At 45.3% G+C, this 27,126-nt stretch overlaps 2 protein-coding genes across 6 annotated transcripts in view; one reads left to right on the forward strand and one right to left on the reverse strand.

Annotated features, from left to right (window-relative positions):
• Positions 1 to 27,126, reverse strand: part of DOCK6 (dedicator of cytokinesis 6) — a 98,960-nt gene that overhangs the window by 56,467 nt on the left and 15,367 nt on the right. For 4 of the 5 annotated variants that reach the window (XM_033173631.1, XM_033173630.1, XM_033173629.1 and 1 more), the window contains exons 3-20: positions 26,362 to 26,537; positions 25,340 to 25,408; positions 23,133 to 23,262; positions 21,659 to 21,871; positions 21,171 to 21,256; positions 20,028 to 20,094; positions 18,545 to 18,694; positions 17,577 to 17,657; positions 16,828 to 16,984; positions 14,747 to 14,871; positions 13,705 to 13,798; positions 12,835 to 12,997; positions 4,029 to 4,146; positions 3,257 to 3,327; positions 2,845 to 2,983; positions 1,492 to 1,593; positions 1,211 to 1,297; positions 414 to 645 (exon numbers count right to left, since the gene is read on the reverse strand). In XM_033173631.1, coding sequence (XP_033029522.1) covers positions 414 to 645; positions 1,211 to 1,297; positions 1,492 to 1,593; positions 2,845 to 2,983; positions 3,257 to 3,327; positions 4,029 to 4,146; positions 12,835 to 12,997; positions 13,705 to 13,798; positions 14,747 to 14,871; positions 16,828 to 16,984; positions 17,577 to 17,657; positions 18,545 to 18,694; positions 20,028 to 20,094; positions 21,171 to 21,256; positions 21,659 to 21,871; positions 23,133 to 23,262; positions 25,340 to 25,408; positions 26,362 to 26,537 — 2,260 coding nt within the window. The other variant, XM_033173632.1, reaches the window with a different exon arrangement.
• Positions 5,156 to 11,112, forward strand: LOC117060990 (ribosome-binding protein 1-like). The gene is made up of 3 exons (XM_033173633.1): positions 5,156 to 5,475; positions 7,026 to 7,196; positions 10,719 to 11,112. Exons 1-3 carry the CDS (start codon positions 5,185 to 5,187, stop codon positions 10,863 to 10,865), a joined length of 609 nt encoding a protein of 202 aa, XP_033029524.1. The 5' UTR covers positions 5,156 to 5,184; the 3' UTR covers positions 10,866 to 11,112.

Genomic DNA, 27,126 nt, shown 5'->3' on the forward strand with positions numbered 1-27,126 from the left:
ACGCCACAATCATCACAATTATAACAAGCAAATGCTTGACACATCTCATTTTGCATGTCATCGAGTCTATCTCATATATTAAACTCCAGTAGCTAATGAAAACAATTGCTTACATAAATGGACTTTTCCACGATATTCTAATTTTTCGAGTTTCACCTGTATATCCAGAGTTATGAAGCCGGGATTCTATCACAACCAATGTTTCCCTTACCCTATCCTTGGAGTGAGTGATGCCAGTATGGAAAACCCTGTCTCTTACCATAAGACTGTGCAAAATGTGAGAATGCTTCAATTTCAGGTTTTGAAGACCCTTTGTGAAGCATCCCAGATGCTCAACCAAAGAACTCAATATGGCCCAGACCATGGTAACCATGGGATAGGGAGTGGAATAGGAGGAGAAGCACAGCACTCACCAATCTGCCCTGCGATAACAGGTGGGTACACAATGAGTTGGATGAGCTTGTTGAGAATCTGGTGGCTAAAGACAACCAGGGACTCCAAGCTAGCCACCCGTAGGTTGCCCACACTGGATTTCAGCTCAGACTCCATGTTGTTTTCTGTGAGGATTACGTCTTTTAGGCGGAAGGGGAAAGTGTATTCTTCCAGCACATGGATCAAGGTGAAGAATTTGTCCAGAAATGGGTCCTGCCAGGATAAAGGATAAGAAAACTATGGTGTCACTCAGAGTTCTAAGCGTCTCTTAAATGTGTAGTGTCCTTTATTAGTTTCAACCTCAAGGGAAGAACGGATATGTGCTATCTCAAGATTACTTTGTATGCCTTTGATAATTTCTCTTTGAAAGATTAAAGATTGCCAAATTGAACCAAACTGATGTTCAGTCCAGCTCAGTATCCTAAACCTCAGAGAGGTAAATGGCTCAGATGTATGCTCTCCCAACATGCATTGTTTCGATGAAGTAAACATGAAAACCCCATTTTTCTCTGTGAGATGCTCCTTGATTTTTCCAAACTGAAAAATAAGGTAACTGTTTTTGGGATTCTTAAAAACATTGCAAACAGCTTTCCACAAGCATGATGCCAGAAAGTGAGCTAGCATCAGGCTTTAATTTAGTTCAAGGCTTGGAGACAACAGTTGACACAGGAGCAAAAATCCCAGCTGACATGCAAGAACATGGCTCAACTGAGTCTTGCTTCTACTTGGCTCTACATTCTGTTCCTTGCAACATGAAAACCTCACCACCTCCTCTCACCTGAGTATGCACAGAAGACACTGCCAGCACCTCCACATTGAAGACCCCCTTGTGATTATCCACCCACTTCATGCCAGGCAGCTGCACCTACAAAGAAGCAACAGGGATAAAATATAAAGCCACTAAAGGGTGTGTGCAAAGGACTGAGAGAAGGAGGAAAGCTGAAGATGAAAGACAGCAAAGAAAAAAAGAAAAGAACACCCCCCATTTCAGCATAAGCAAGGAGAAGCCCTTCAACAGACTCTCCTTTCCCCGGGCTACTTACAACAGCCGCTACTTACATCAGGGGTGAGTACCGAGTAGCTGGGAGGAGGCTTGTCAACAGACACGGGCAGGCAAAACTGTCCTGTCCTCAGCCGGCCATGTTGCATGAGGGGGATCCACTACACACAGAGAGAAAAGTCCTGAGTGAGTCCTAGCAGGATGACGTGTCTTCCCTTGTCAGTCCTTCACCTGCCCTTCCCTGCCCACAGACCGCCTTTACTGAGCAGGGGACAGCAGCAAATTCCGAGAAGGAAGATTTGTTACTGTACCCCACCTTGTAAATCTTCAGTACTCAAGGTGGATGGAAGGACAGGAATCCCCCACAGGAGATGGAAAGAAACTCTCTGTCTCTCTATTTCCTGGAGTGTGTTTGAGTCCGCATTAGCTATACTGGAATGATGGGAGTCTGAGTCACTTTGAATAGCTTAGCTGTTTAATATCCTAGTTCTGATTTGATGGTGAGTACATGAATCTTTATTAAGCCTTTTCATTGTATATTTGAATTCATAGTTTTAGTAAAGTTGATGGTCTGTAGTGTTGTTATCTAAGATAAAGTCCAGACCTTGACGAAACTGCTGGTGAAACGGGAAGATTTGAAGCTGGCCACCCGTCGGGAGGACATACCCACACGTCTGAATGACTTTGGATAACCTTCTCCAACATTGGGAAGATAGACCCATATGTCTTATAGACTTTGGATAACCATCTTTTACATTATATATTGCACTTTGTATATTGCACTTTGAATTAGCACTTTGATGTTTGATAGTATATATAGGCTGTGCCTCTGAGGAAATATCTATGTATGCTTTTTGTATGATGATATTGTCACTTTAGTTCAATATTTAAACACGTTTCTATCCAGAGATATACACGGTTTTGTATTTTACCATCTGGTATGCAGCCTGAGACCCTACCTGTCCACAGACTGTCTCGAATGGTGCATGCTCTAGTTATCTCCCGCTTGGACTACTACAATGCGCTCTATGTGGGGCTACCTTTGAAGGTGACCTGGAAACTACAAGTAATCCAGAATGCAGCAGCTAGCCTGGTGACTGGGAGTGGCCACCAAGACCACATAACACCGGTCCTGAAAGACCTACATTAGCTCCCAGTGCGTTTCCGAGCACAATTCAAAGTGTTGGTGCTGACCTTTAAAGCCCTAAACAGCCTTGGCCCAGTAGACCTGAAGGAGGGTCTCCACCCCCATCTTTCACCGCGGACACTGAGGTCCAGCTCCGATGGCCTTCTGGTGGTTCCCTCCTTGCGATAAGTGAAGTTACAGGAAACCAGGCAGAGGGCCTTATTAGTGGTGATGCCTGAGCTCGGCTTCTGAGCTACAAAATGCCATGGGTTCTGAAAGCACTCACTGTGTAGCCAACTGGGGTCTCCAGGGGCGTATTTTGCTTCTGCTGACAGCTGATATGGTAAAAGGTAAAAAGCAGGTGGTGGTTGTCCGTCAGGTTGGCTGGGATCTTTAGCTTGAACTCCTCGTAAAACTCAGGGGACCTGCAGGATACATGAGGGGTGTCACAGTCGCCCACCAGGAGCCAGCATTGGCTAAGCCAGAGCCTCACCCACCCACAGGGGATCAACTGCTCTTCAATGCATCAGACAATTTCTAATTGCCAAGAAGAAGATAGCACAGGAGATCAATGCTTATTTTTATGAGGCAGTTAGCTTATCCAGGGAGCTGTGCATCCTGATCAAACAGCCAGCTGCAACTCTCCCCTCCCTGCCTCATTTGCAACAGTTAACCCGCTGTAGTTACTTAGGACTCACTTGTTATGGTACACAACAGCTGTGTAAGCTTCTTTTGCAAAGTCACTGCAACTTGATTTCCCAAAGATGACCTGGGGTTGTTAGGAAAGGCAGAAATAGACTTAGTCAGAGACAGGGAGGCTGAAGTCCAGCAGACCACAGGGAGGGAGCCCGAGGACGCGACGGTCAAAGGGGCACCTGGAAAGGCTATGCAATTTTCAATGTTTGCTTACAAAAAAAAAAAATACCCAGTATGTCTCAACACTTTTCCACATTGGCTAGAGACTCTCACCAACGCCACTGCCCCCTGAGAAAACTAAAAGGGAAGGTGGCAACAGCAGCATCTGCCACCAGAATCAGGGAGGCTACAGGAGTTACTTCGGCCATTGGCTAGAATTCAGCATGGAAGGTCACCAGCTGGCCACCCTTTGCAGGAAAGCACCACTCCTGGAGGCTTAGATCTGCCACAGATGTGGCTATATTTTCCCATAGATGAGGACTAGGATCTTGACCCAAAAGGGCCTCACAAGAGTAGGAACTGTGAATCTGCTTAGCAAAACTGTTTTCCCCAAACTATGTGTAATTAAGAGAAATGGGAGAGTTCAAAATACAGAGAGGGACTGGCTAGGAGACTAAACTTTTGGGCAAAATGGCATATATTGGGCTCTACGTTTTCCTTTCATATATGCAGAGGCTCCCTTGCTCCCTCACAGCACAAGCTAGATCTTTGCTCCAGAAGGCCAGTGCAGCTGCAAAAGTTGTAAGGAAGCCACAGGGAGTTTGCCTCACTCACTGGCATGGCTTGGCCAGGGTCCTCTCCAGCCATGAACTGGAGCTTCACTGCGATGTTCCGCACTGAACCTTGACGACTGCTGAAGTTCAGGCTTTGGGGATAAACATACAGCAGGTTCCTGCAAGAGAAGGGGAATCTTTATAGTTATGAGTGAGAGTGGCAGCAAATGTGTACAAGGCAGAGAGACCCATAACTGATGTGATTGCCAGAATACCTTTTCCTTATCTGCAAAAGGAATCAATGTATACCTGCTGGGAATCAGCTGCAGTCAAAGACTAAGGAACAACTTAGCAGGGATTTTCATAGGCTCTGCAAATAACTTAAAATGTGTTCAGAGTTTCAGCCCAGCACCTACTCCATTTCCTGCCTCTCTGGTCTCCCATTCCCCGCCCGCAGTTGATCAGAGTTCCATATGCACAGAGCATGCTCAGTCCTCACCGAGCTGTCTTGGATCCTTTCTCCTCCCCGCCGCCACCACTTAGTTTACTCCTAATTATTTTTGCATTTCTGCAACTTGTCTCATGTCTCCCTTTTGTGCACGAGCGGTGCCCTTTTGGCTTCATAATGATCCACATTCCGAGACTGAGTCTGCAATGAGAATATAGGATCCTGCGCAGCTTGCCATCGTGCAGAGAGAAAGTGTTTGCTTGGAGCGGGGGATGAGAACGCAAGAGGTGTGGCATAAAGGTAAAAGAGCAGGAGACCTTTGGAGCATCAAGTCTTTGCATCACGCCAGTCCTTCATGCCACCCTCTCAAAGAGGCAGCAGATTACATCACGTTGCTCCATTCCACAGTCCAGCCAGGATAAACATAGACAGCATTTGGACAGACATGCCACCTTGCCCTCCCCGCAACCCCTTGCAACCCTTAAGAGGTGCCAGAATCCAAAGTTAGCCTTTAGGTGCCTCTGCACCTCTGCAATAAGCTGCCATCTGCCAGCATTGTGCAACTCTGTTGCCCTAGGTCAGAAGTTCTGTGCCCATGCTAAGTGTGGGATGAGAGCCCAGGATTAAAATACTGCTGGCTCATTAAATGCTGGAGTGGGTTGCTCAGTCCAGCTCCATCGTCCCTTTCCCCATCGGACCCCTCCCTTGCTTTTGCATATAAAACGGCAGGCTTGCTCCCTTCGGTTTTTCCATTGGCCAAGTCACAGCAATGCTGACTTCCCTATTCCTGAGTATCTTGCTGCCTTGTGCAGCCATGCCCGCCCCTATCCTCACAGGCCCCCAGCAGCCGGCGGCTCCGCAGGAGGTAAACATTCTTTTCTACGGGGTGCTGCAGTTCGGCAGCACGCTGAGTGACCTCTACGAGTCCACGGCGCGGAAGCTTGACAAGATCAGACGCAGCTCCGACTTCTACGAGCAGGGCCTGGAGGTGCTGCGTCGCCAGACCCAAAGAGCCCAGCAGAAGCAGAGAGAGATCAGAGAGATTGTTGAGGGGCTGGAGGTAACTGTGTTTAAATTATAAGGGCAGGGGAAGGAGGGAAGACAGTGCCAGCCCAGATTAAAAGGCATTGCACTACACTAGAGCAAAGCGGTAGCCATGTTTTGTTGGTGGGACAACAGGGCCTTGACCAGCTTTACAAAATGCTCCCCACCCCCCTTGCTGATTAGACAGGCACCTATGACCCTTTGCTTCAGATGCCTGTTGAAAACTTTTCCTTTTAAAAAAAAACTCCCGGCTGAACTGTTGCTTTCAGTTCGCAGCCTATGACAAAAAATTAAGGATTTTTATTGTGCACTGTAATTTTGCTTACTGACTAGGTTTTTATGTTACCGTATTGGCCTGAATATAAGCCTCACCGTTTCCCCCAAATTCCGACTGTGAAAAGTTAAAGTGAGGCTTATATTCGCGGCCTTACGGTATGCAACCAGGTGCGTGGGGCAAACAGCGCCAGGAGCGCGGCCAAGTGGTGCCCGCCCCACACGTAATCCCCCATCCTCTCCCCCAAGGCCGGGAAGGGAGACAGCGAGGAAGTGGAAAGGCCGCTGGCAACGAAATGCGGCTACCCCCCAAATTTTTTTTTTTTACATTTTTATTCGTTTTTAGTACATAACAAAAAAGGAACAACAAAAAGGAGCCCCCCACTCTAATTTTAAAGATGTGGCTTACCGTATTTTTCGCTCCATAGGGCGCACTGGACCATAGGGCGCACCTTGTTTTTAGAGAAGGAAACAAGAAAAAAAAAGTATTTTTCTGGTTTTCCTCCTCTAAAAGCCCTGGTTTTTTGAAGATCAGCTAAAAGGTTTTGCAGCTTTTTTGCAAAGAGAAAAGCCCTGTTTTTTTGAGGATCAGCTAAAAGTTTTGCAGCTTTTTTTTGCAAAGGGGGAAAAGCAAAGGTGAAAAGCCCCATTTTTAATGGGGTTCAACTCACATTTCTGCAGCTTCTAAAGAAAAGGGAGCCTTTTCTACAGTTTCCACACAGATAATCTAATCAGCCAGTCACATGTCGCTGGGGAAACAAACAACCTCCCTCTGCAGCGGGGCTGAAAGGCAGCCAGGGACTCTTATCTCTCCCCCGATATCTTGCTGATCAGCTGCTGAGCAGGGTCCTTTCAACACCCCCCTTTCTCTTTGTAAAATAAAAAGCACTATCTGCTTTTGGCCCCTGGGCAATTCAGCTCCAGGGACCACCATTTGCTCCATAAGATGCACAGATATTTCCCCTTACTTTTTAGGAGGAAAAAAGTGTGTCTTATGGAGTGAAAAATATGGTATATTCCAGGTGTGGCTTATATTCGGATCAATGTGGTATATGCTCTAGTCCACGGTTCGAAAATTCTGTGTTAAGCATTTTACAATTAAAAAGCAAAAACAAATGAATAACGAAACCTAAGCAGGGGCTTACAGCTATAGCTCCGTATTCAATCCTGTAATGGTTCAACCGTACAACGTTAAGTTTCCCTACCTAGTCCGCACCCCCAGGGTCCCAACTTCATCAGAGAGCCCCTTTGGTCCGTCTTCCTCATCTACCATTCCTGCTCTTTCTTTGATAGGATGAGAGCCTGGCAAGACGGCAGCAGGCTCACGGCAACAAGGAAGCGTTGCAGAAGATGCTTGCGGGTCAGCAGGACCTAGTGCAACAAGTGAAGGCACTCGAAGGGATGCTGGCTATCGTGGAAGAGCGAGGCTTCCAAAATAAGGGACGGGAATTTTCCGCTTTGAAGGTAATCTGCCACCTTCTCCTCTTTTTTTTTTTTTTTAAACAGAATTTATTAGCATTTTCGTAATATAACACAAACCCAACCCCACACCTACAAATACAAAAACAAATACAAATACACATCATGTCAGGATTCTTCTTCTTATTTGTATATCTTACAAAAAAAAAATTCTACTTCTGAATCTTGACGTTTGACTTCCCCCGCCTTTTCACCTTCGGTTTTAAATCAATATACTATTTCCTTAACAACTTTTCTCTATAAAAAAATTTAACTTTACTTAAAAATAACACAATTATCTTGATCTTTTTATTATAACCTAAATCTTAACCATATATTCTTATAACTAAACTTATTTCTTCTATCCTTTATCATGCTGCTTTTGACTTAAGATTCAATATCTCCTTACTTATTTAAAATAAACTTATAATTAACAGACTTCACACTCCGATTTCGGATACCATGACAGACCATTTGGATTATACATTTAATACTTCAACCCACTCCCCCTCTGTCCATTGTCTTTTTCTGTCTTTCACCAGAACCGGATCTCCAATTATCTTCTTCTGAGTGTCCACAGATCCAGGCATTCACAACAAACCTAGCATCGAGCTTCAGGGTGTTCATCACTTCCTTTCTGGGCTCCTCCGTACCTTTGTACCATACTTCTTCTTCTTGTAGAAATCTTAATTCCATGTCCCTTGCCCCCGAGCTGCCACCTCGGAGTCTGGATATTATAAATTTTCCCGTTCCAGGGCTGCCACCCCCAGAAATCGGTTCCTTTTCCCGGAGTTGCCCAGCCATTTCGAACCATCCTTCAAGCACCCCTCCCAGCTCTTTGCCAAGGTTTGATTCCATTGTATAAAACTTTTGAAAAGCCTCCTCTGTGGAAAGTGAGTCCTTTTTATTTATAATTCCACTCAAAACTTGCAGTTTCCGATTAAGCAGTTCCAGCTTCAAGACAGTGAGCATTTCCTCATCCTTTAAACCAGAGTTCAATACCAGTGCAAGCACAAAGTCCAGCATTTTAGAAGGGAGGGTGAGTGTCAGATTTCAGTTCCTGTCTCTTCCTTCCTTTGTTTCAATTTTTTTCCCATTTTTTCCCATTTTTCCATTTCTCCGAAGCCGGAGTATAAAGACCAAAACTTCAAATGGAGATATTTTTTCCCCAGTTAACCCCCGAAGGGAAATCTCAGCAGTCTCAGTTTTCAAATTCCAGATACTTTCTATCGATTGTTGTAGCAGCAGTCACTTAAACGGTTAATTTCTTTCACCTCCCAAGGGGAGAGAGGCGGGCTGCCTTTCTTCTTTCCCCCAGATCGTTCCAAGAATACAAAGAGTCAATCAAATACTCACAGCCACTGGGTTCTTATCAGCTCGTTAAAGACAGGTAGAACTTAGACGCTCATCACAGGCTTTGTCGCCGCATTTACATCCCGGTTGGGGCATGTCCCCTATAGCCCGGCTCCGTCGTCCCTTCACCCCCACTCCCCCTTTACAGGGGGAGCGGGGGAAGGGTTCGGAGCCACAACGGGCACAGCCGGGGAGCCCAGGGTGCGGGACGCTCTTCCCGCACCCCAACCGGAGCCCCGCTTTGCGGTAGCAGGGCTCCTAACCCCCGGGATGGACTGGGTGCTTCGCAGCCGAAGCAGCCCACGACCACCCGCAATGGCGTCGCCGCCGGAAATCCCCACCTTCTCCTCTTTAAGGTGGCACCCTAAGTCACTTGCTCTGGCCCCCTTGTGGTTTCTGCCACTCTGCTCTCCAAAATTTCTAGGGGGCTTGAAGAAGTGCCTAGACAAGTGAACTCTGAGCTAATCTGTACAGCATGAGAAGCCATCTCCATGTAGCCCCACTGACCACTACACTCAAACTTACAGATACAGTAATAATGAACCAACTCATGCACATCCAGGCCTGAGCTAGGAAAGCTTCACACCAAGCACAGCGTAACATTCCAGCTCTCTCAAAAGCAACACGCAGATGCTCAAAAGCTCAGTGGCAGCATCTCATTGCTCTGAACTATTAAGCCAGATCCCAACCCGTTTTAAACTCATAAGCTTATTTTCAGCTTATCCAAATCTCTTTTAAGATACCGTCTGCTTTAACAGCATGAACAGCAGGGAGGGGTATGTGGAGAGGGAGACAGGGTAAGGATTAGGGCTCTCTGAGCTCAGTGCATAAATAAGACTAGGCAGTTATTTACTCCCAAGAGGGGAAGTACTGTTTGGGGGGGGACAGGGGCCGGGCAGGTGTGGAGGACTCCCTGGTCCTGAATGGGGTAACTGTGCCCCTGAAGGATCAGGTGCACAGCCTGGGAGTCATTTTGGCTCACAGCTGTCCATGGAGGCGCAGGTCAATTCTGTGTCCAGGGCAGCTGTCTACCAGCTCCATCTGGTATGCCAGCTGAGACCCTACCTGCCTGCGCACTGTCTCGCCAGAGTGGTGCATGCTCTAGTTATCTCCCGCTTGGACTACTGCAATGAGCTCTACATGGGGCTACCTTTGAAGGTGACCCAGAAACTACAATTAATCCAGAATACGGCAGCTAGACTGGTGACTGGGAGTGGCCGCTGAGACCATATAGTACTGGTCCTGAAAGACCTACATTGGCTCCCAGTGCGTTTCTGAGCACAATTCAAAGAGTTGCTTCTGACCTTTAAAGTCCTAAACGGCATCGGACCAGTATACCTGAAAGAGCATCTCCATCCCCATCGTTCTGCCCGAACACTTAGGTCCAGCTCCGAGGGCCTTCTGGTGGTTCCCTCACAGTGAGAAGTGAGGTTACAGGGAACCAGGCAGAGGGCCTTCTCGGTGGTGGTGCCCGCCCCGTGGAATACCCTCCCATCAGATGTCAAGGAAATAAGCAACTACCTGACTTTTAGAAGACATGTGAAGGCAGCCCTGTTTAGGGAAGTTTTTAATGTTTGATGTTTTATCATGTTTTTAATATTCTTTTGGGAGCCGCCCAGAGTGGCTGGGGAAACACAGCCAGATGGGTGGGGTATAAATAATAAATAGAGAGGGAAACCTGCATGTACGCAGCAGCAGCAGCAGCAGCAGCAGCAGCAGCAGCAGTACTACCTCCGTCTCCTCCTGGGTCTTGATACTAACTTGTCGTAAGAGCACCACAATCCTCTCTCTATTAGCACTGCTAGTAAATTGAGCATGTTACCCCTTGCAGAAAGCATTGGTAATGGCTGAAACAGCTCTGCTGGATTGACGTCTTGGGCCAAGCAGAATATTAGGCTGAAATTGTGGCTGTATTACAACCAGAAAACATCCCTATGGCACAGTCCTGCTGAAGAGGGATCATATTCTGCACTGGTTGTGAGGGGAAGGGGAAAACTGTATGAATAGATGGTCCAGAATGGGCAGTCAGGTTTTAGGAGTCCCCAGGGTTGTAAACTGAGATGAGGAATCCCCCAGGGTTGCAAACTGAGATTAAGGGGTCTAAAACATGAGAAACTGCTAGCAATGGATAAAAGAACCCCCACCTCTCGGTTAACTGATATCCTCTCCCCTCAGGCACACATGCAACAGCAGAATCTCACCATCTGGTCCCTGCTGAGAGCTACCCAACAGCAGCAGCAGCAAATGGCTCAGCAGACAGAACAGCTGCTCTGGATTCAAAGCCTAGCAAGGCAAGCGGTGCTTCTTGGGGACATTTCTTAAACAAAGATCAAGTTGGTGTGTTGCTGTGATAAGTGCAGCTCCTGGCTCAAAGCTGCTGCCATTTGCTAGTTGTGGTAACAGTCTTTCTGATGCAGGGCACTCATGCCAAGACCTCAGGCATCAGCACCCTTACTATAGTAATGGGGACACAGGTGGTGCTGTGGTCTAAACCACTGAGCCTCTTGGGCTTGCCGATCAGAAGGTCGATGGTTCGAATCCCTGCAATGGAGTGAGCTCCCGTTGTTCTGTCCCAGCTCCTGCCAACCTAGCAGTTCAAAAGCATGCCAGTGCAAGTAGATAAATAGGTACCACTGCGGCGGGAAGGTACATGCCGTTTCCGTGCACTCTGGTTTTCGACACAGTGTTCCGTTGCACCAGAAGCGGTTTGTCATGCTGGCCCCATGACCCGGAAAGCTGTCTGTGGACAAACGCCACTTCCCTCGGCCTGAAAGTGAGATGAGCACCACAACCCCATAGTCGCCTTTGACTGGACTTAACCGTCTGGGGTCCTTTGCCTTTTTTTTTAACCTACAGTAATAATCATGGGAGGGACCAGAGGAGGGAAGAAACAAGTCTGATCCCCAAGACACAAAGTGCAACACACCTGCCTCTAACTTGCTAAAAAAGCAAAGACAAGGACATAGCCTAAGAGTCCAAGCCTCTGGGCCTACAAATAAGCAAGTCCACCCGAGGGAACGTAGGTTTGATTTTGTGATCCACTTGCTTAACGCCGCCTTACTTGTCCTTGTTTCAGTTTAAAGAACCACAAAGTTGTGAAGCTGAATGTTGGGGACCTGGACAGAGACACCACGGCAACGTTTATGTCAAAGAGGGGATCGTGATTTTTGGAGCAGAAAACCTTCCACTCACAGTGGCTTGGTGGCAACTATTTGCACCTGTCCTGAAACATGGCTGATTGTGTCATAGCAGCCACAGGGTGGCCAGTAGGAGATCAGCAGCAGGCTAAGAAGAATCATCCAGACTCACGACGAGAACTCTCCAACACCTGCCGGATCTAATCTAAATATGTAGATCCTCACCTTCTCAAGTGAGGAACTGCGACTCCTCCAGGGGATCTTTAGAAAAGTCGCAGTATCAGCAAAACAAGCAACCTTTCTGAAAGCTACATGGCCTTACCCAAGGCTACTGAATGCTGCATCAGAGATGGCTCTCATTATACAGAGCACATTGTGTGTACACACTGAACATCTGCTTTTCAGTGTGGATGGGCATTCTGTGCTGCAATACTGCCTTGGCTGCCAGGGCTTAGCAGGAATGAGAGTACAATATTATTAGTGCTTCACCAGATCAGACACTGGAAGGAAGCAGCAACAGTTGCTGCCAAAGGACTACAGTTTTATCTATTGTGCGCCGAAAAAGATCTGGGTCATTATTCAGTATGATGAAGGCGGCAGCTGAACACTTAAGGCCAGAATCTCGGTGCTGAACTCTTGACAATCCTGTGGTCATATTGCTACATAGCAACCTGCAGCCTGACAGGCGATGGGAGGAAGCTGGTAGCTTGTCACAGTTTCACTTAAAATTAGTACTGAGAACTGCAAGATCAACCAAGGAGAAACTCATTTTCAAAATGAAAACCCACCCCTTCGTTCCGAGCACACAGTTTTGGGGAGTCAACGCACATTATTCACAGAGGGATAGGATAATGAGTGGAAGTGCTGAGTGGAGCTTCCTATCAAGGGAGGCAGCTTGTTGGCAACTATGAAAAAACAGGTTACAGATGAACTGGTGAAGAAGGAGAGGGAACGGAAGTTGCAACCAATACCTTGTTCAATCAATATCAGTTTGCCATTGTAGCATTTGTTTCTGCCACTTCAGAATACAGAGGAATTCAGTACCACAAGGTTGAGAAGATCAGAGCTGAAAAGCATGGAATTTAAGCACCACAAAGCACACAAAACAGAGCTGCTTTTGGACCTGCTGGCCAGCAAAGCTGCCTTAAGCCTACCTGTACGTTGTGTGCGGTGTGTAGACTTCCTTGACTGGAAACTCCAGGATTTCCTTGGTGGGCCGGACTCGGAGGTCAGGATAGGGCAGCACATGCAGAAGTTCCGGTGACAAGCAGTAATGGGGGTTCTCTGGCACAGGAGAAATGTCGATCTTGAGCTGGGCTGTGAGGCGGAAACAAGAGGGTGTGTGGGTGTGAGGGTGTAAGGAGAGTTTGCATACAGAATCCAACATGACAAAACTGCAGATTGCTCAAGGAATGGAAATGGACAACAGAAACTATAGAGAGGCCTCCTTCACCTCAAACAGAGAATGATAATAATGATGATAATGATAATAATAATAATAATAATAATAATAATAATAATAATTTATTTATGCCCCGCCTATCTGGCTGAGTTTCCTTAGCCACTCTGGGCAGCTTCCAACAGGATATTAAAAACACAGTAAAAGATCAAACATTAAAAACTTCCCTAAACAGGGCTGTCTGATGAATGGTGGTTTAAAAACTTTTAAATTAATAAACTACGCTGATTTGCTCTTGTTCTCATTTGACTGGATTCTGAAACACCTACAGCTGTTTCTTGTGATGACTGACCTTTCTGCTTCACTTTGGGGGGTAACTGAACACAAACCCAGACACACACACACTTTTCTCCTCTTTCTGCTCTCAGGAACCATTTCCTGCTCTTGGCAAAAGTGGGCTCTGGCCAACACCACAAGCAAGATGCCCCAAAGAGTTTTATTGCTTTTGTCACAACAGACTACATGGCCACCACAATCAACACCAGCTCCAGAATTTCCCACTCCACAAAGCTCTCAACAAGAGGCAATGCCTTGTCACAGGCTGATTTACAGGCACCCACCTTACCTGTGACAGGTCGGAGCCTTCTTAGAACAGATGATGGCCGCCTCATGTCTGCCAGGAACTTGTATAGGTCCTCATCACTGAGGCGATCACCTTCCTGGGGGGGGGGGGGAGAGAAGGGGAGAGTTGAACCAGAACAGGAGAATAACATCCACCAAGACAGTGGCATTAAGACCCCTGTGAGTTCCTCAGTGGATGTGGCACTGCTCTAGCAATACTTGTTCCAATTTACTCATTAACCCTATGTATAGACTGTCCATTGCACTGCACTGCTAGGACTATTTCCAATAAGTCTAAAAACATAATACAAGGAAACACATCAAAGCATGCATAGGATAAAATCCAATCTTAAACCATTACAAATGATTGTTTGAGCAGTAAAATACAAGATAAGATCTTCACACCAGATGGAAATAAAACAATCCACCTGATACCCTGAATTGGATTTTAACCTACATCAGAAACTCATTAACAGAGAGGCAGTATAAGCCTCTAGGGACAGGGAATTTCACGACTGGAGCACCACTACAGAGATGGCGTTGCCAAACAAGTAGACGTGAGAGGCTCCTGCGATATTCCTCAGGTTCATTTTAAGACTCTGCCAGAACGTATACTTCATTGTATGCAACTTAACTTTCAAAGTCATAAATTGAAAGTCACTTGAAGGTTCTGTCAAGAATCTGAAGCTCTGTTGGAGCGTACAAGTTCTGAACACCCACTGAAGACTCTTGTGGAAAGTGCTTGAGAATCTTGCAGTTGTAAGCAAAGGAGGGGCCCTGCAAATAAAGGCAGAGAATCCTGCTGGGGCCTTGGCTGCGACCATACCCCACCTTCAACCCATTCCCCATCGTTTTATGATGTGTGGGGAAAACAGAGAAAGAAGAATCGCAGCTTCTTAGGAGGAAAGAGAAAATTCTCTAGCACAAACAGGTAATTGTTTGCAAATCTCTGGTTCTGCTAACTGCACTCCTACAGATGTGAAAACCAAAAGACAGTGAGTGATATTATGAATCAGCCCAGAAAGCCCAGGCTCCAAGCCTCCCACCTGCTTGAAGAAGTTGGTGACGGTGAGGGTAGCTGGGCGGAAGTTGCTGAAGCTGCACATCTCCTCCCCAACACTCATGCGCTCGTATGTTTTCCTCTTGCGCTCATTCCAGGTTCCCTTGCGGTCTAGAACAGAGGAAGATATGTTCAATAGGCAAGATGCATGCATGAACAAATAAGGAGTCATGTTTAGGCAAGAGGCAACGGTGAGAAGAGAACCGGGCTCTGCTAGGAACTCATGCTTGGTATTAATTAGGTGAGTGGCTATCACTGCCTCTCAGCTTCATGTCCACAGCGCTGGGGAGGGGTGTGTGGCCTACTTTGCAAGGTTGTTGTGAGGGCAAACCTAATGGAGACCACAACGCTGTACAACAGCGCAACAGTAGCGCTAATAGGCATTTTGCAGAAACTACCCACAAGCTTCCTCAACAACTTAGAAGAGTTGTTTCTACAAAACCAAAAGGTGTCCCACAATAACACTGGAAGCAGCTTTTCTAAAGGAGTGCAGTATTGTCACTTGACAAACACCTTACAATTAGCAGTGTAAACGAACTTCAGAATCTCCAGCCTAACGAAGGGAAGCTGTAGCACTCATGTCATGCAGCTTTACACTTAAGCGATAAATGATTGATCGCGGCCAAGAAAACTAAACCCCTTAATCTGTCAGAATCTGCTACAGAGGTGGTACTTTGCACTGTGCTCTATGGAGGCAGAAGTACAGACACCAAGAGGCCCCCGCAGAAAGTCCACCGAATAAAAAAAACCCGTTTGCGTGCTCTAGTAGACATGGTATAATGTGTAGTAAATTACACTTGAGGTCTGCCGTACAGAGCACTCAGAAAATGCTCCTCATCCTCAATTTTTCTCTGCTGATAGATTGAAGGAGTCAGCATACCCTTGTTTGAAGAAAGGAGAGCAGAACGTAGAAACTGCCGCCTCCTTTGTCTCAATCTCTAGCTCATGAGCATAAACAAACTACCTCATTCTACATTTCTGTATTGCGAGCTTTAGGGCTGCATGGATATGACTGCAAATTTGTGGCTTGATTTTACTCTGTAATGCTAGCATGCTGTGAGTCAGCTTTAAACTACTCCTGTGATGCACAACTGCCAGTTACAAGTCATCCCGTTTCTGATTATAAACATACGGTGCAATCTGTGGCATTTTCCTCTCTTCCCTGACCCGCTCCACCTTGTACCATGATCCTCACCTACCAGGCAGCCTAGACACAGGGAGTTCCCATCCAGTAATGCCTTGTTGTTGTTGTTTGTTGTTACATTTGTATCCCACCTTTCCTCTAAGGAGTTCAAGGTGGCTTACAAAGTTCTCCCCATTTTATCCTCACAAGAACCCTGTGAGGTAGATCAGGCTGAGAGTGTGTGACTGGCCCAAGGTCACCCAGTGAGCTTCATGACCATTTGGGAATTTAAACTTGGGTCTCAGTCTGACCCAGGCACAGGCAAACTCGGCCCTCCAGATGTTTTGGGACTACAACTCCCATGATCCCTAGCTAATAGGCCCAGTGGTCAGGGATGATGGGAATTGTAGTCCCAAAACATCTGGAGGGCAGAGTTTGCTTATGCCTGCTCTAACCACTACACCACACTGTCGGGATACATAGAATGTTGTGTAGCCTAGTAAGTCTGCAGGCTTGAGCTTGCATGTAAAGTAAAAGAAGCTGATCCAATAGACCTGCAAACCTTACTGTATCAGAGTGATTCAGCAAGAGTGGGCCGACAGATGATTGGCTGTTGTCTTGTATTAAAGGGGAACCTGTTAAGCAGGGTGTGGTGGTGTAGAGTGGAGTCAGAGAGTGAGAGTGAAGTTGTCCTACTTGTCTTTGTATGAACTGTCTGTATGTATATAGCTCACAATAAAACAATACTGCAAGGAAGAACCTGTGGCTTTTGCACTTCTCTGCTACGACGCCGTGGAGCAATCCGCGACACACACTGCCTCAGTTCCCAAAGTTCCTTTGGACAAAAGCTCAATGTAACTGGGAAAAAGCAGTGTCAGCAGCCAACTCCCCACAGGACAGGAAGCATCCTTTCTCATAGAGCTTGGTCACGGCACTATACTCACCACTCTCAGAGTCAGCAGCATCCCTCTCAAGCATCCCTGTGCTGTTGATTATATTCACGAGGTGGATGGCAGTCCAGGCAAATGGCATGCGATACCTTCCCAGACGGGTGCAGAACTGCTCTCCTGCCACCCGCAGCTTCTCCAGCTTCTCCTTGTTCTGGAATCACAAGGGGGTAGAAATCAGGATAGCAAACTTTTTACAAAAGAATGGAAATGGTTTATTGAATATTTACAAATAAACTGTAAACAGATAAGAACATTGGTAGGATTATTGTAATAACCTGAAGTTTTATAAGAGTATACATTTAAAGCAGATGAATAAATGATTAAGTTAATTAGGAATATGCAGAAAATATAAAAAATAAATTTAAGGAACCGCAGAAAGAAGGGGAAGGAAGACGAGTTTCAAAATGTTAAAATGATTGTAAAATTATTGAAATGTATAAAATTGAAAATCATAAATAAAAATTTAAAAAGGAAGCACAAGGGGGGAAACCTCACCATTACTGTGACCAAACTGTAAATGTTGAACCCCCTACACATCCACCCATAAAAGAAACCTGGCAAGCCATTTTCATTCCATTGAGAACATGCAAGAGGTCATCCCAGGGCATCCAGGATTTAATGATACAGGTAGAATTGAAACCTGGGGCCAAGTCTAGCATGCACACACACACACACACACACACACACACACACACACAGCATGGCCAGGAACCCAACTGCTTCCTCATCTTGCTTCCATTTACCTTCAGGGCATCAGTCTCCTTCATGACCATGTATGGCTCACAGCATTCACCGATGTCCCCTTGCTGCAGCACCTTCTCCAGCTGGGCAGGCAAAGGAAAAGCAAATTACTGGTGAGGAAGTCTAGCAGATGCCCTGGAAGTTCCCAAATATTAAACTGAGAGTGCTGTGAGCTCCACCTCAAGTTCTACAACTAGCTCTGACGAGAGAGGCTGCTTAAGCAGCTAGCAACCAGAGAAGTCCTCTCAGCTGTCCTTGAAGCTAAGGAAAGATGAAAAGCCCTGTACCTAGAGCTGGGCTTACTCAGTGCTTGAAAAGAAAATATGGGGCAAGGAGAGCAAAATTGTGTTCTGCACTATGTAATTGTACTTTTCTTTTGTTTATGTTTATTTTGCATTATTCATTCAGCTAACCAAAACCATAAGCAAAATGAAAAAGAATGGGCCCTCCCAGGCCTCACTCCAGTTTCAGAGAGTCTAGACATTGCCCACACACATTCAAATCTCCCTCCAAACCCATAGGAACTAGAAACTTTGTTTCATCTTGTTACAGGTGGGTAGCCGTGTTGGTCTGCCATAGTCAAAACAAAATAAAAAATTCCTTCCAGGAGCACCTTAGAGACCAACTAAGTTTGTTCTTGGTATGAGCTTTCGTGTGCATGCACACTTCTTCAGATACACTGAAACAGAAGTCACCAGATCCTTAAATATAGTGAGGGAGTGGGGAGGGCTATTACTCAGAAGGGTGGTGGGAATGGGTGATCAGCTGATAGGTGTTTCATCTTGTTTTGTTTTAAGGGCAGTTATGATTCTCAGGTTGTTAATTCTGATGCCCAGCTCAAACAAGTTATTTCCCTGCACTCACAGAAGGTGGCAGAATATATGTGCCTCCTCAGCACGCACAGCGCTTGCCAGAATGGCTGCAAGGGGGGATGAGCTCTGGAGGCATGACTGAAGATCAAACAGCTCACCTTGATCACTAAGAATATATCTGGAGAAGGATGTGTGAGGGAGAAGATGGCCGAGCGAGCCAGCGTGGAGATAGCAGGGTGGGCACTGTGCGCTCGCAGAAGCCCCTTCATGTGCTCCGAATTGAGGTCAAAATAGAAGTTTTCAGAGATCTAGAAAAGTTGAGGAAATGGCAGAAGCTGGGCAAAGTTACCATGCACTCGAGACCCACTCCCAACCTGTCACAACAATAAAAGCAACAAAGCTGGGAGCACCATAACAGACAGCAGACATTAGATCTGGACAAGGCCTATCCACTGTGGTCTTGAAATCTGGCTTGCTGTCGCCACCACTACTGCAACAAGACACCCGGGCCTTCTCCTTCCTGCAGCCAGAGAGCAGCAGCCCTGTTCCCCACTGGCTTCTGCCAGATCTGCCAAGTTCCACACTGTAGTTTCCTGAGGTGCTTACTAAAGCCAAACTTAGGAGACTGTGCTGGGGAGAGGAGAGAGGCCTCAGCTACACTTGTCAATTACAGTGGTACCTTGGTTTAGGAACAGCGTAGTTTATGAACAACTTGGATTAAGAATGCTGCAAAGCCGGAAGTAGGTGTTTTGGTTTGTGAACTTTGCCTTGGAAGCAGAACATGTTGAGTGTGTTCCATTTGTAAATTGAGTCCCCCACTGTTATGGGAAAGCACACCTTGGTTTAAGAATGCTTTGGTTTAAGAACGGACTTCCAGAACGGATTAAGTTCGTAAACCAAGGTACTACTGTGTATCGTTATAACTGCGTTATAAACATGCGACACCAGAAGGTGCTATAGAGCAGCGATCCGTCGCCAATGGGATTTTCCATTCAGAGCTTTTATAGCGGTTTTTAAAATCTGTATAGATCCAGCCAGAGAGAACAGCTAAAGGCAGCAGGGCATGCAGCTGGCTAGTCACTCTGTGTCCTTGGGATAGGAGCGAGGGGTCAGGTAAAGCACAATCTGTGAAAGATGAAGGCGCCTACATAGCTGCTGCCTGTGGAATGCTCTGATCCACTTTTCCCTCCTGGCTCGGCTGAGGCAGTTCATTCTCCTGCCTTTGAAACTCCTCTAACCAGAAGGAAGCGCTTGAGGCAGGAACCCACAAGAGTTTGCAACACTGACTGAAGGCAGGGCAATAGCCAGGGAAGAAAATGCCTCCTTTCCTCCAAAATGTCTGGAGGAGGTTCTTACCTGTCCCAGAACAGGAAGAAACTGCAGACTGCTCTGATTCCAGGGGAACTAGTAAGAAGACACATCAAGTAGCCTTGTGTATGTGCTGCATGGACATAATCAAGAGTATCTCCAACCCAGCGCTTCCTACGTCTATCAAACTAGTCCTTCAAACATATCTCAGCAATTTTAGGCAACTGACCAATTAGTAGCCTACCTTTCTATGCTTTGCTCTCTGCCCATTTTATAAAATGGTCCTGCTTCTAGCTGAAAAGACAAGAATTGCTCAGAATCACAGAGTAGTACCTTTTTCTTCTCCTTCACATCGTAAAGCGCTAGCGATCCAAAGATAGGTTCGATCTCAATCTCAAACCTGCTCCATGGAAGGGAATGAGAGAGAGAAAGTGAGAGAGAGATCGTTCAGTGAGAAGATGAAGAAATTTGAAATGAATGTACTACGGGACTGACAAAATAGGAATCACATTTTGTACATACTGGAATTGGTGGTTAACTGAATAAGCTACATTTTAATATGTGATGTCACGATGTTGATTTTGACATTATGAGAAGCTGTATATAATTTTGAGAAGTAGTTTCTAGTAAATAACTTTACAATTGTTATTATACAGCCTATTACGTTTACGTGTTTTTTCAAGTGGAAACAAAGACATGCACACCCTCCAGTGAGAATAGTGCATAAGAAACGGACCCCTGGATTCAGAATTTGGTTTTTCACGGAGTCAGCTTTGAAATACTCCAGCAAAGTGTCATGTAATTCTACTCAATATTGATCCAGAGCAGAACTCTAATGTATAGTTAGCAGAGTAAAACTTAAACAAGTTGCAGGATTCCCCCCAAAAATAGACCAGAGGTAATGAATATTTCATCCAGCAGAGCTTTACTGCTACTGAAGGCAAATGAGCATAATTGTCACAAATCCAATACATTCAGGACTGGCACTGTCCACAAGAAATCCAGTTGCAGCAGACTTAACTTACACTTACAATAAATTATAATAAGACTAAACCTTAACACTAAGCATACTATGTACAGAACACCACACCAGAAGGAAAAAAGATAGAAAGAGAAAGAGAAACCCAGGCTCCTTCTGGCCTTTCTTTTATAGTCAGCATGACCTTGACAGAAGAGATAACAGGACCAGTCTAATCCAGCTGTACTCAGCTTCTCTGAAGGAATAACCCAAACATCAGGAACCTTCTGCTTGTCTCTTTCACACAGAGAAGCTTCCAGAACCCTCTTGAATTAATTAAATAGGAAAGAACTCTGCACATCTGATCAATACTTTCTGCACTAAGAAATGCAAACTGACACAAAGTTCACAGTCACCCAGGGCCTCACACCCTTTGCACAGCACCACACCCTGAAGCATTTGTGAAAAGCACTGCAATGGAGCCAAACTTCCATGTATGTCCTACTTTGGTGACTTACTTCAGAGACAAACACTTCACCAGGATCCTCTGACCAAAGTGCTCCTTGGGAACTTCTGGGATGCTGCAGCGTTCTACTGCCTCATCCTGCAAGGATAAAGAGAAGCAGCACATCATCTATACAACCATGTGCTTGGCGCTAGGAAAACAGTATCGGAGCTTGCTAGAACAAAAGAGAGTCCAAACAGAGTGTCGTAGGGCAGGAAAGAGACTGGACAGTTCTGAGATCTCTGGAGAAGGAGGAGGAGGAAAGGAGGGATGCCAGGCAAAGTAATGATCTTCCTGCTCCCCTTGTGGTGGTTCTTCCTCCAACCTTTACCAAACACTCAGCAAAGTCTGTGGCCATCAAAGCATCCTCTGCACAATCTGCCCCCAAGAGGCAAACGGGCACCTTCTAATCCTCATCAGCCCACATCCAAACATACCTGCCATCTCCTGGATTCTACAGGATCATGCAAAAGCTACTAGAATCTCAGGGCCTGCGCTCACCTCATCTGGGGCCGGGTAAAGGGCCAGGATTTCACCGTGCCGGTTCTTCTTGCGCAGCTCCTCATTCGTGCGGTCCGTCTCTTCGATGGCAGTGCGCACCAAGAGAGAGCGCAACAAGAAGTCAGCCGCAGAGTTCTTCAAGTCAAAGATGCTGGAGGCCCAGCTGCCACGGGGTGTATCATCGAGGGAGGTGGAGCAGCGCTTCAGGTCATCCTGGAAGGGACAAGGAATACCTGGTGTTATGGTAAAAGGCCTTGTTGTCCACGGCATTGCCTTGCCGATAGCTCCACTGTCTTCCTACTGACAACAGCAAACTTCAAGGAGTATCTAGCACAGTGTTTTTCAACCACTGTTCCGCGGCACACTAGTGTGCCGCGAGATGTTGCCTAGTGTGCCGTGGGGAAAATTGAAAAATTCAAGAGAATTACTTTATATATAGTCAATATAGGCACAGAGTTAAATTTTTTAACATTTTCTAATGGTGGTGTGCCTCGTGATTTTTTTCATGAAACAAGTGTGCCTTTGCCCAAAAAAGGTTGAAAAACACTGATCTAGCAAATGCACAGCAGCCCACAGCATTTCGCCAGGCTCAGCATACCGTATTTTTCTATGAATAACACGTTCCCGTGTATAAGATGTCCCCCTATTTTGGGGGGCTCAAAATTAAGAAAATGGGGGAAATTACCCAGAGTTGTTGAGCTTTTGGGGGGGGGGGTGATGAAGAAGCATCCAATCATATTTCTGCTCACCGCCAGCAGCCACCAATCACCCACCCAATTGCTGCAGCAGCGCCCAATCAACAGCAGCCATTGCCGCAGCCACCAATCACCCGCACTAACGCCAGTGACAATCTACTGCTCACAGCAAGAAACAATACACAGCCCCCCTCTGCACTACCTGACCCCGATTTTTAACCATTATTTTAACGTAAAAAACCCTCATCTTATACACAGAAAAGTACGGTATTTGCATGCAAATAACTCTCAGCAAAGGAAGAATGGATACAAAACTTATGGAATATGTAGAAATGGTGAAACTTACCAGAAGAATAAGAAATCAAACTTGTTATAAAAGAATAGAAATGGTGTATTGAATATTTACAGATAAATTGTAAACAGATATAAGAACATTGGCAGGGTTCTTGTAACAACCCCCAGTTTTATAAGAGTATATATTTGAAGTAGATGAATAAATGAGCAAATTAAGTTAATTTGCATATGTAACTAAGTTCATTTGGAACCACAAAAAGAGGGGGAAGGAAGCCAAACGTTGAAATGTTAAAATGATTGTAAAATCAGAGAAATGTACAAACCTGAAAAGCATAAATAAAATCTGCAAACTGACAGAACTCCACCCAACGCCCCAAAAAAGATGGTGTTTCATATCATATTGTGACTCTTTGTTCATGGATCCCATAGAGGACACAGAAGAGCTGCTCCAACATGCTAGATTTTACAAATCTGACTTGACTTACCGAATCCCCCTGACTGCTCCGCTCTTCAGCTACTTCGTCAAGTTCAAAGACTTGCCTCGGCAGCCCCTTCTGCCTATCCCTTTGCCTCTCGGCCGTAATAGCATTGTACATGGTGCTCAGCCTTTGGTACCTGAACCAGGGCAGAAGAAACTGTGATGATAATGCCTGCTGGGAACCTTTGCAGCTTAAAATGCAGAGACTTTAAAAGACAATCGCATCAACCTCTACAAAGGTGCCGTTCACCTTGCTATGAATATTTCAGGTATGCAAAAAGGATAAATTAATCTCAGAGATCCCCAGAAAGGGGGTGGCTTCTTTCTTTATACAATGCGCCCAATGCGTTTCAGCCAAAAATGCCTCTGCCAAGGGCTTCTCTAAAGAGATCATATAATATTCCTTAAACAATTGGCCAGTCACAAAATAAAAATGGTTTAAAAAGTGTGAATGTATTGTATTACAAAAATTCTAGCTAGTCAGATATACGATGAAAAACAAACTGAAAGCAGCCATAACACACACACAAAATTAAAAAGAAAAACCTAATACAAAAGACCAACTTTATTTCTTACCAAACCAAGCTCAAAAGTTGGTGTTATTGAAAGAAACTGATAGGGCAAAAAAGCTTGTAGGAGGACCACCTCAACCTGTGCATTTAAATACTTTATGCCAAACACAGGTGTCTTAACTTCACTAACAAGGAGAGATTCGTTTGTCTTTTTTGTATGCAAACTTTGGGTGCTTCCTGATTTATTGTGTGAATACTTCTGGGCAACATAGTTTATTGTAGGGTGTCTCATTGGGGTTCCTCCGTTGCAATAAAGCTATGGGGAACTTTCTAGCACAATTTGGTTGAGAGGAAGAGAGAATGGGAGCACCAGAAAGGCAGGAAGAAAGAAAACCAAAAATTGAAAAGGAGGGAAATTGTGATATTGTCAAGATGTCCTTTGTGGAACAGTCTAAATGTAAAAGCAGGCCGTTTTGGAACTGCTGCCCTAAACTGCTTTGAGAACTCTGCTGAAAAATTGTATGTGGATATTTTATAGCCAGAGGCTACTGTTAGTGCAGAATGCTGCAGCACAATTGCTGACAGAAGTGAGGACTTGTCAGCATATAACTCGGAGCTCTGCACTGGTTGCTGATCAGGTCAGGTTCAAGGTGTTGCTATTAGGCTACAAAGTCCTTAATAACTTGGCACCAGTTTACCTATGAGATCACCTTCTCCCCCCCCCCATGTGCCCCTTGACTGCTTTGACCAGTGGAACTGGCACTGTGACACGTGCCACCTGATCTGCATTTGTTAGAACTTGATCATTTAGTGTCGCAGCACCTACACTTTGGGAACTCCTGCCTATTGATATCAAGCAGGCACCTTCACCCAATTCTTTTCGGCACCTGCTAAAAACATTCTTGTTTACAGTAGACAATCCTACCCCAGATGCTTAGAAAGGTTGGTGTGAATTTTAATTTGCTTTAATATTTAATATTTAGTTTTAGTATTTTGGTATTTCGTATCTACTCCCTTGCTCAGACTGGGTTTAGCTGGTTAGGAAGGCGAGTCATCAATCACAGCCTGCAAGACTGAAATGCTTGTTATGCAAAAACCAAAAGGCACTCTTAATTAACAGTGAACTCTATTTGAAAAGCTCCCCAAAACTGAGATTACAATCCAGAACATATACTATGGCTCATCTGAATGAAACAACTTTTCCACCACTACGGAATGACTGCTGAAGCAATAATTATGCAGTAATTGAAAGGACTTGGGCGACTAGGGCTCTGGGTATCAAATAGTCAATTATAAGCAGATACAATTACTACAGTGCAAGGATTTACTCCAATGCAATCTTAAGGAAGTTGCATAGAAAGTGAGGACTTTTCCTTCAACATCTCTAGCCCTTCTATTGACACTTCAGAGGGCTGGAGGATGGGTGAATAACAGCTTGTGGGAAGCTGCAAGTCACAGCTAGTCTAGGTGGAAGTAAGATGAGTCTAACAGGTTCCTTTAGTTAGAATAATTTTTGTTAAAAATCTTTTTTTCAGTTTGAAACGCAGCACTCCCCTACCAAAGGCTCCTTCTGTTAGGTCCATATTCAATCCACATCCAAAAAGATTAAGCACTGTCACCAAATTTCACCACAGCTACAATAGCAAAGAACTAGTCTTTGCTATCCTTTCTCAAAGAAGAGGTGCAGAGCTACCCAACCTACTTTCTTTGGACAATGACCCAGTCTTCTGTGTAGACTTGTACAGCGTCTCGTACGCGAGCATCCTGCTTCCTGGAGAAGAATGAAAGAGGAAGAAAAGCAGGCCAGTAAAAATGTTGACAGGTTAGTAACATCCGCAGACTTATCTGCAAGGAGAGATAAGGATCAAATTTCTCTCCACATGTTTTGCTTCCACACCTTTATTAAACAACAGATAACACCTCCTGGATATTCTTTTTTCTCACATAGAGACAAATTAAAAATGTAGCCTTAGTGCTTAATAAACACTACAATAAGAGCCTCCTTGTGCTTTGACTCTGAGCCTACAGATGTTCCTGGGTTTCAGTAGCAGTCAAGAGTGGTGTTCCCCCCCCCCCTTCTATTTGAAAAGCTGGTCATTCCTTCCTATGAGCATGGTGAATTGGGTGGTTTTTGCGATGATTTCTGCATCTTAGTTTCCCAACATGCCACGACGAAAAGTGCACTGAAGTCTATTTTCCCTATTAATATGTTCTTTTACTGTGGGATTACCAAAAAGGCAGAATTGTGAAAACCCTTCAGAATTTTTATCCACACATCTTACGGGAAAGACCTGTAAGCAGAACCCACCAGGGGTTTATCTTGTAAAATCCCAGATGACTTTCAAGAATGACCTGCACCTCTTCACACTTAAGTCTCCTTTGGGAATTAAATGGATGCCTTCCCAAAAGCTTTACGCAGATGGCAAAAGTCAATTATATTGTCATTTAAATCGGTCTTCCAAAGCGGCATTCAGCCACGCTGAAATTGTTAATGCGAAGATTAAAAAAATAGTCTTTGCCTACCACGTTTTCGCTGCTCAATACTGCAGAACTAGTGAGTTCTAATGCAGAAAACTGCCAGCAAATTGCCAAGTTCTTTTTCCTAGGCAACTCTTACATACGACTGTCCTGAGGTGAAGGGGGCACTGCAGTGAAAGGAAGCAGAGGTGCTTATCCCAAGTATCAGAAGAACCACAATCCACAATTAACAATCCCACCACTTACTCATCTTCAGGGATACCAGGTTCCAGTGTTCGACAGTCCCGTGTTTGATGGATCACCTCTAGGTCATCAGTGGGAAACTCAACCAGATCACGCAGTGGACCGGGCTCAGCATCTGGCACATGGCTGCCAAGGTACTCCTCAAAGTCTACTGGCTCCACCACTTCTGTCAGAGGCACCTGAGAGAAGAAGGTCAAGGAGTGGGGGTAAGGAAGAGGAACCTACAAGTCAGAACGTCTTTAGCGCTCAATCAGAGCAAATGGCCATTTGGGGTTTCTCCGGATTGATGTTTGCTCTGATTTAGAGCCAAACAGGGTGTTTTCCCTGAGAAAGGAGCAGGGCAAGGGGAAACCTTGGACCAGTGTCTTAAAAGTGTGGGTCAAGTGGAGAAAGGTATATTCAGTGAGATAAATATCCCACTGAGCTATCTGAGAGATTTCTCTTCTTTTTGGCTACAGGCCTGACTGGGTGGAGGTTGCATGCATGAAATTAAGTACAAATAAGCAGCTACAACAATATTTTCTTATCAAAAACAACTGTGTAAGTTGTGTCTTTGCTTACAATTTGCATTGTGTTGTTTTATGCACTGTGACTTGCTGTTACTTTTTATTGATTACAGTTTAGAACAGTGTTTCCCGAAGTGGGTGGATCACCATCTGCTTTGATTTTTCGCTAAACAGCGGTAGAAGAAGAAGAGTTTGGATTTGATATCCCGCTTTTCACTACCCAAAGGAGTCTCAAAGCGGCTAACATTCTCCTTTCCCTTCC

This window comes from Lacerta agilis, chromosome 16, assembly GCF_009819535.1.
Source record: "Lacerta agilis isolate rLacAgi1 chromosome 16, rLacAgi1.pri, whole genome shotgun sequence".
NCBI classification, from domain to species: domain Eukaryota; kingdom Metazoa; phylum Chordata; class Lepidosauria; order Squamata; family Lacertidae; genus Lacerta; species Lacerta agilis.

Excerpts from the sequence above, each read along its gene's own strand:
- LOC117060990 (XM_033173633.1), top strand. The coding sequence starts at position 5,185 with ATGCTGACTTCCCTATTCCTGAGTATCTTGCTGCCTTGTGCAGCCATG. Across the intron at positions 5,476-7,025 it reads AGATTGTTGAGGGGCTGGAG|GATGAGAGCCTGGCAAGACG; the intron begins GTAACTGTGTTT and ends TTTCTTTGATAG. Across the intron at positions 7,197-10,718 it reads GGGAATTTTCCGCTTTGAAG|GCACACATGCAACAGCAGAA; the intron begins GTAATCTGCCAC and ends CTCTCCCCTCAG.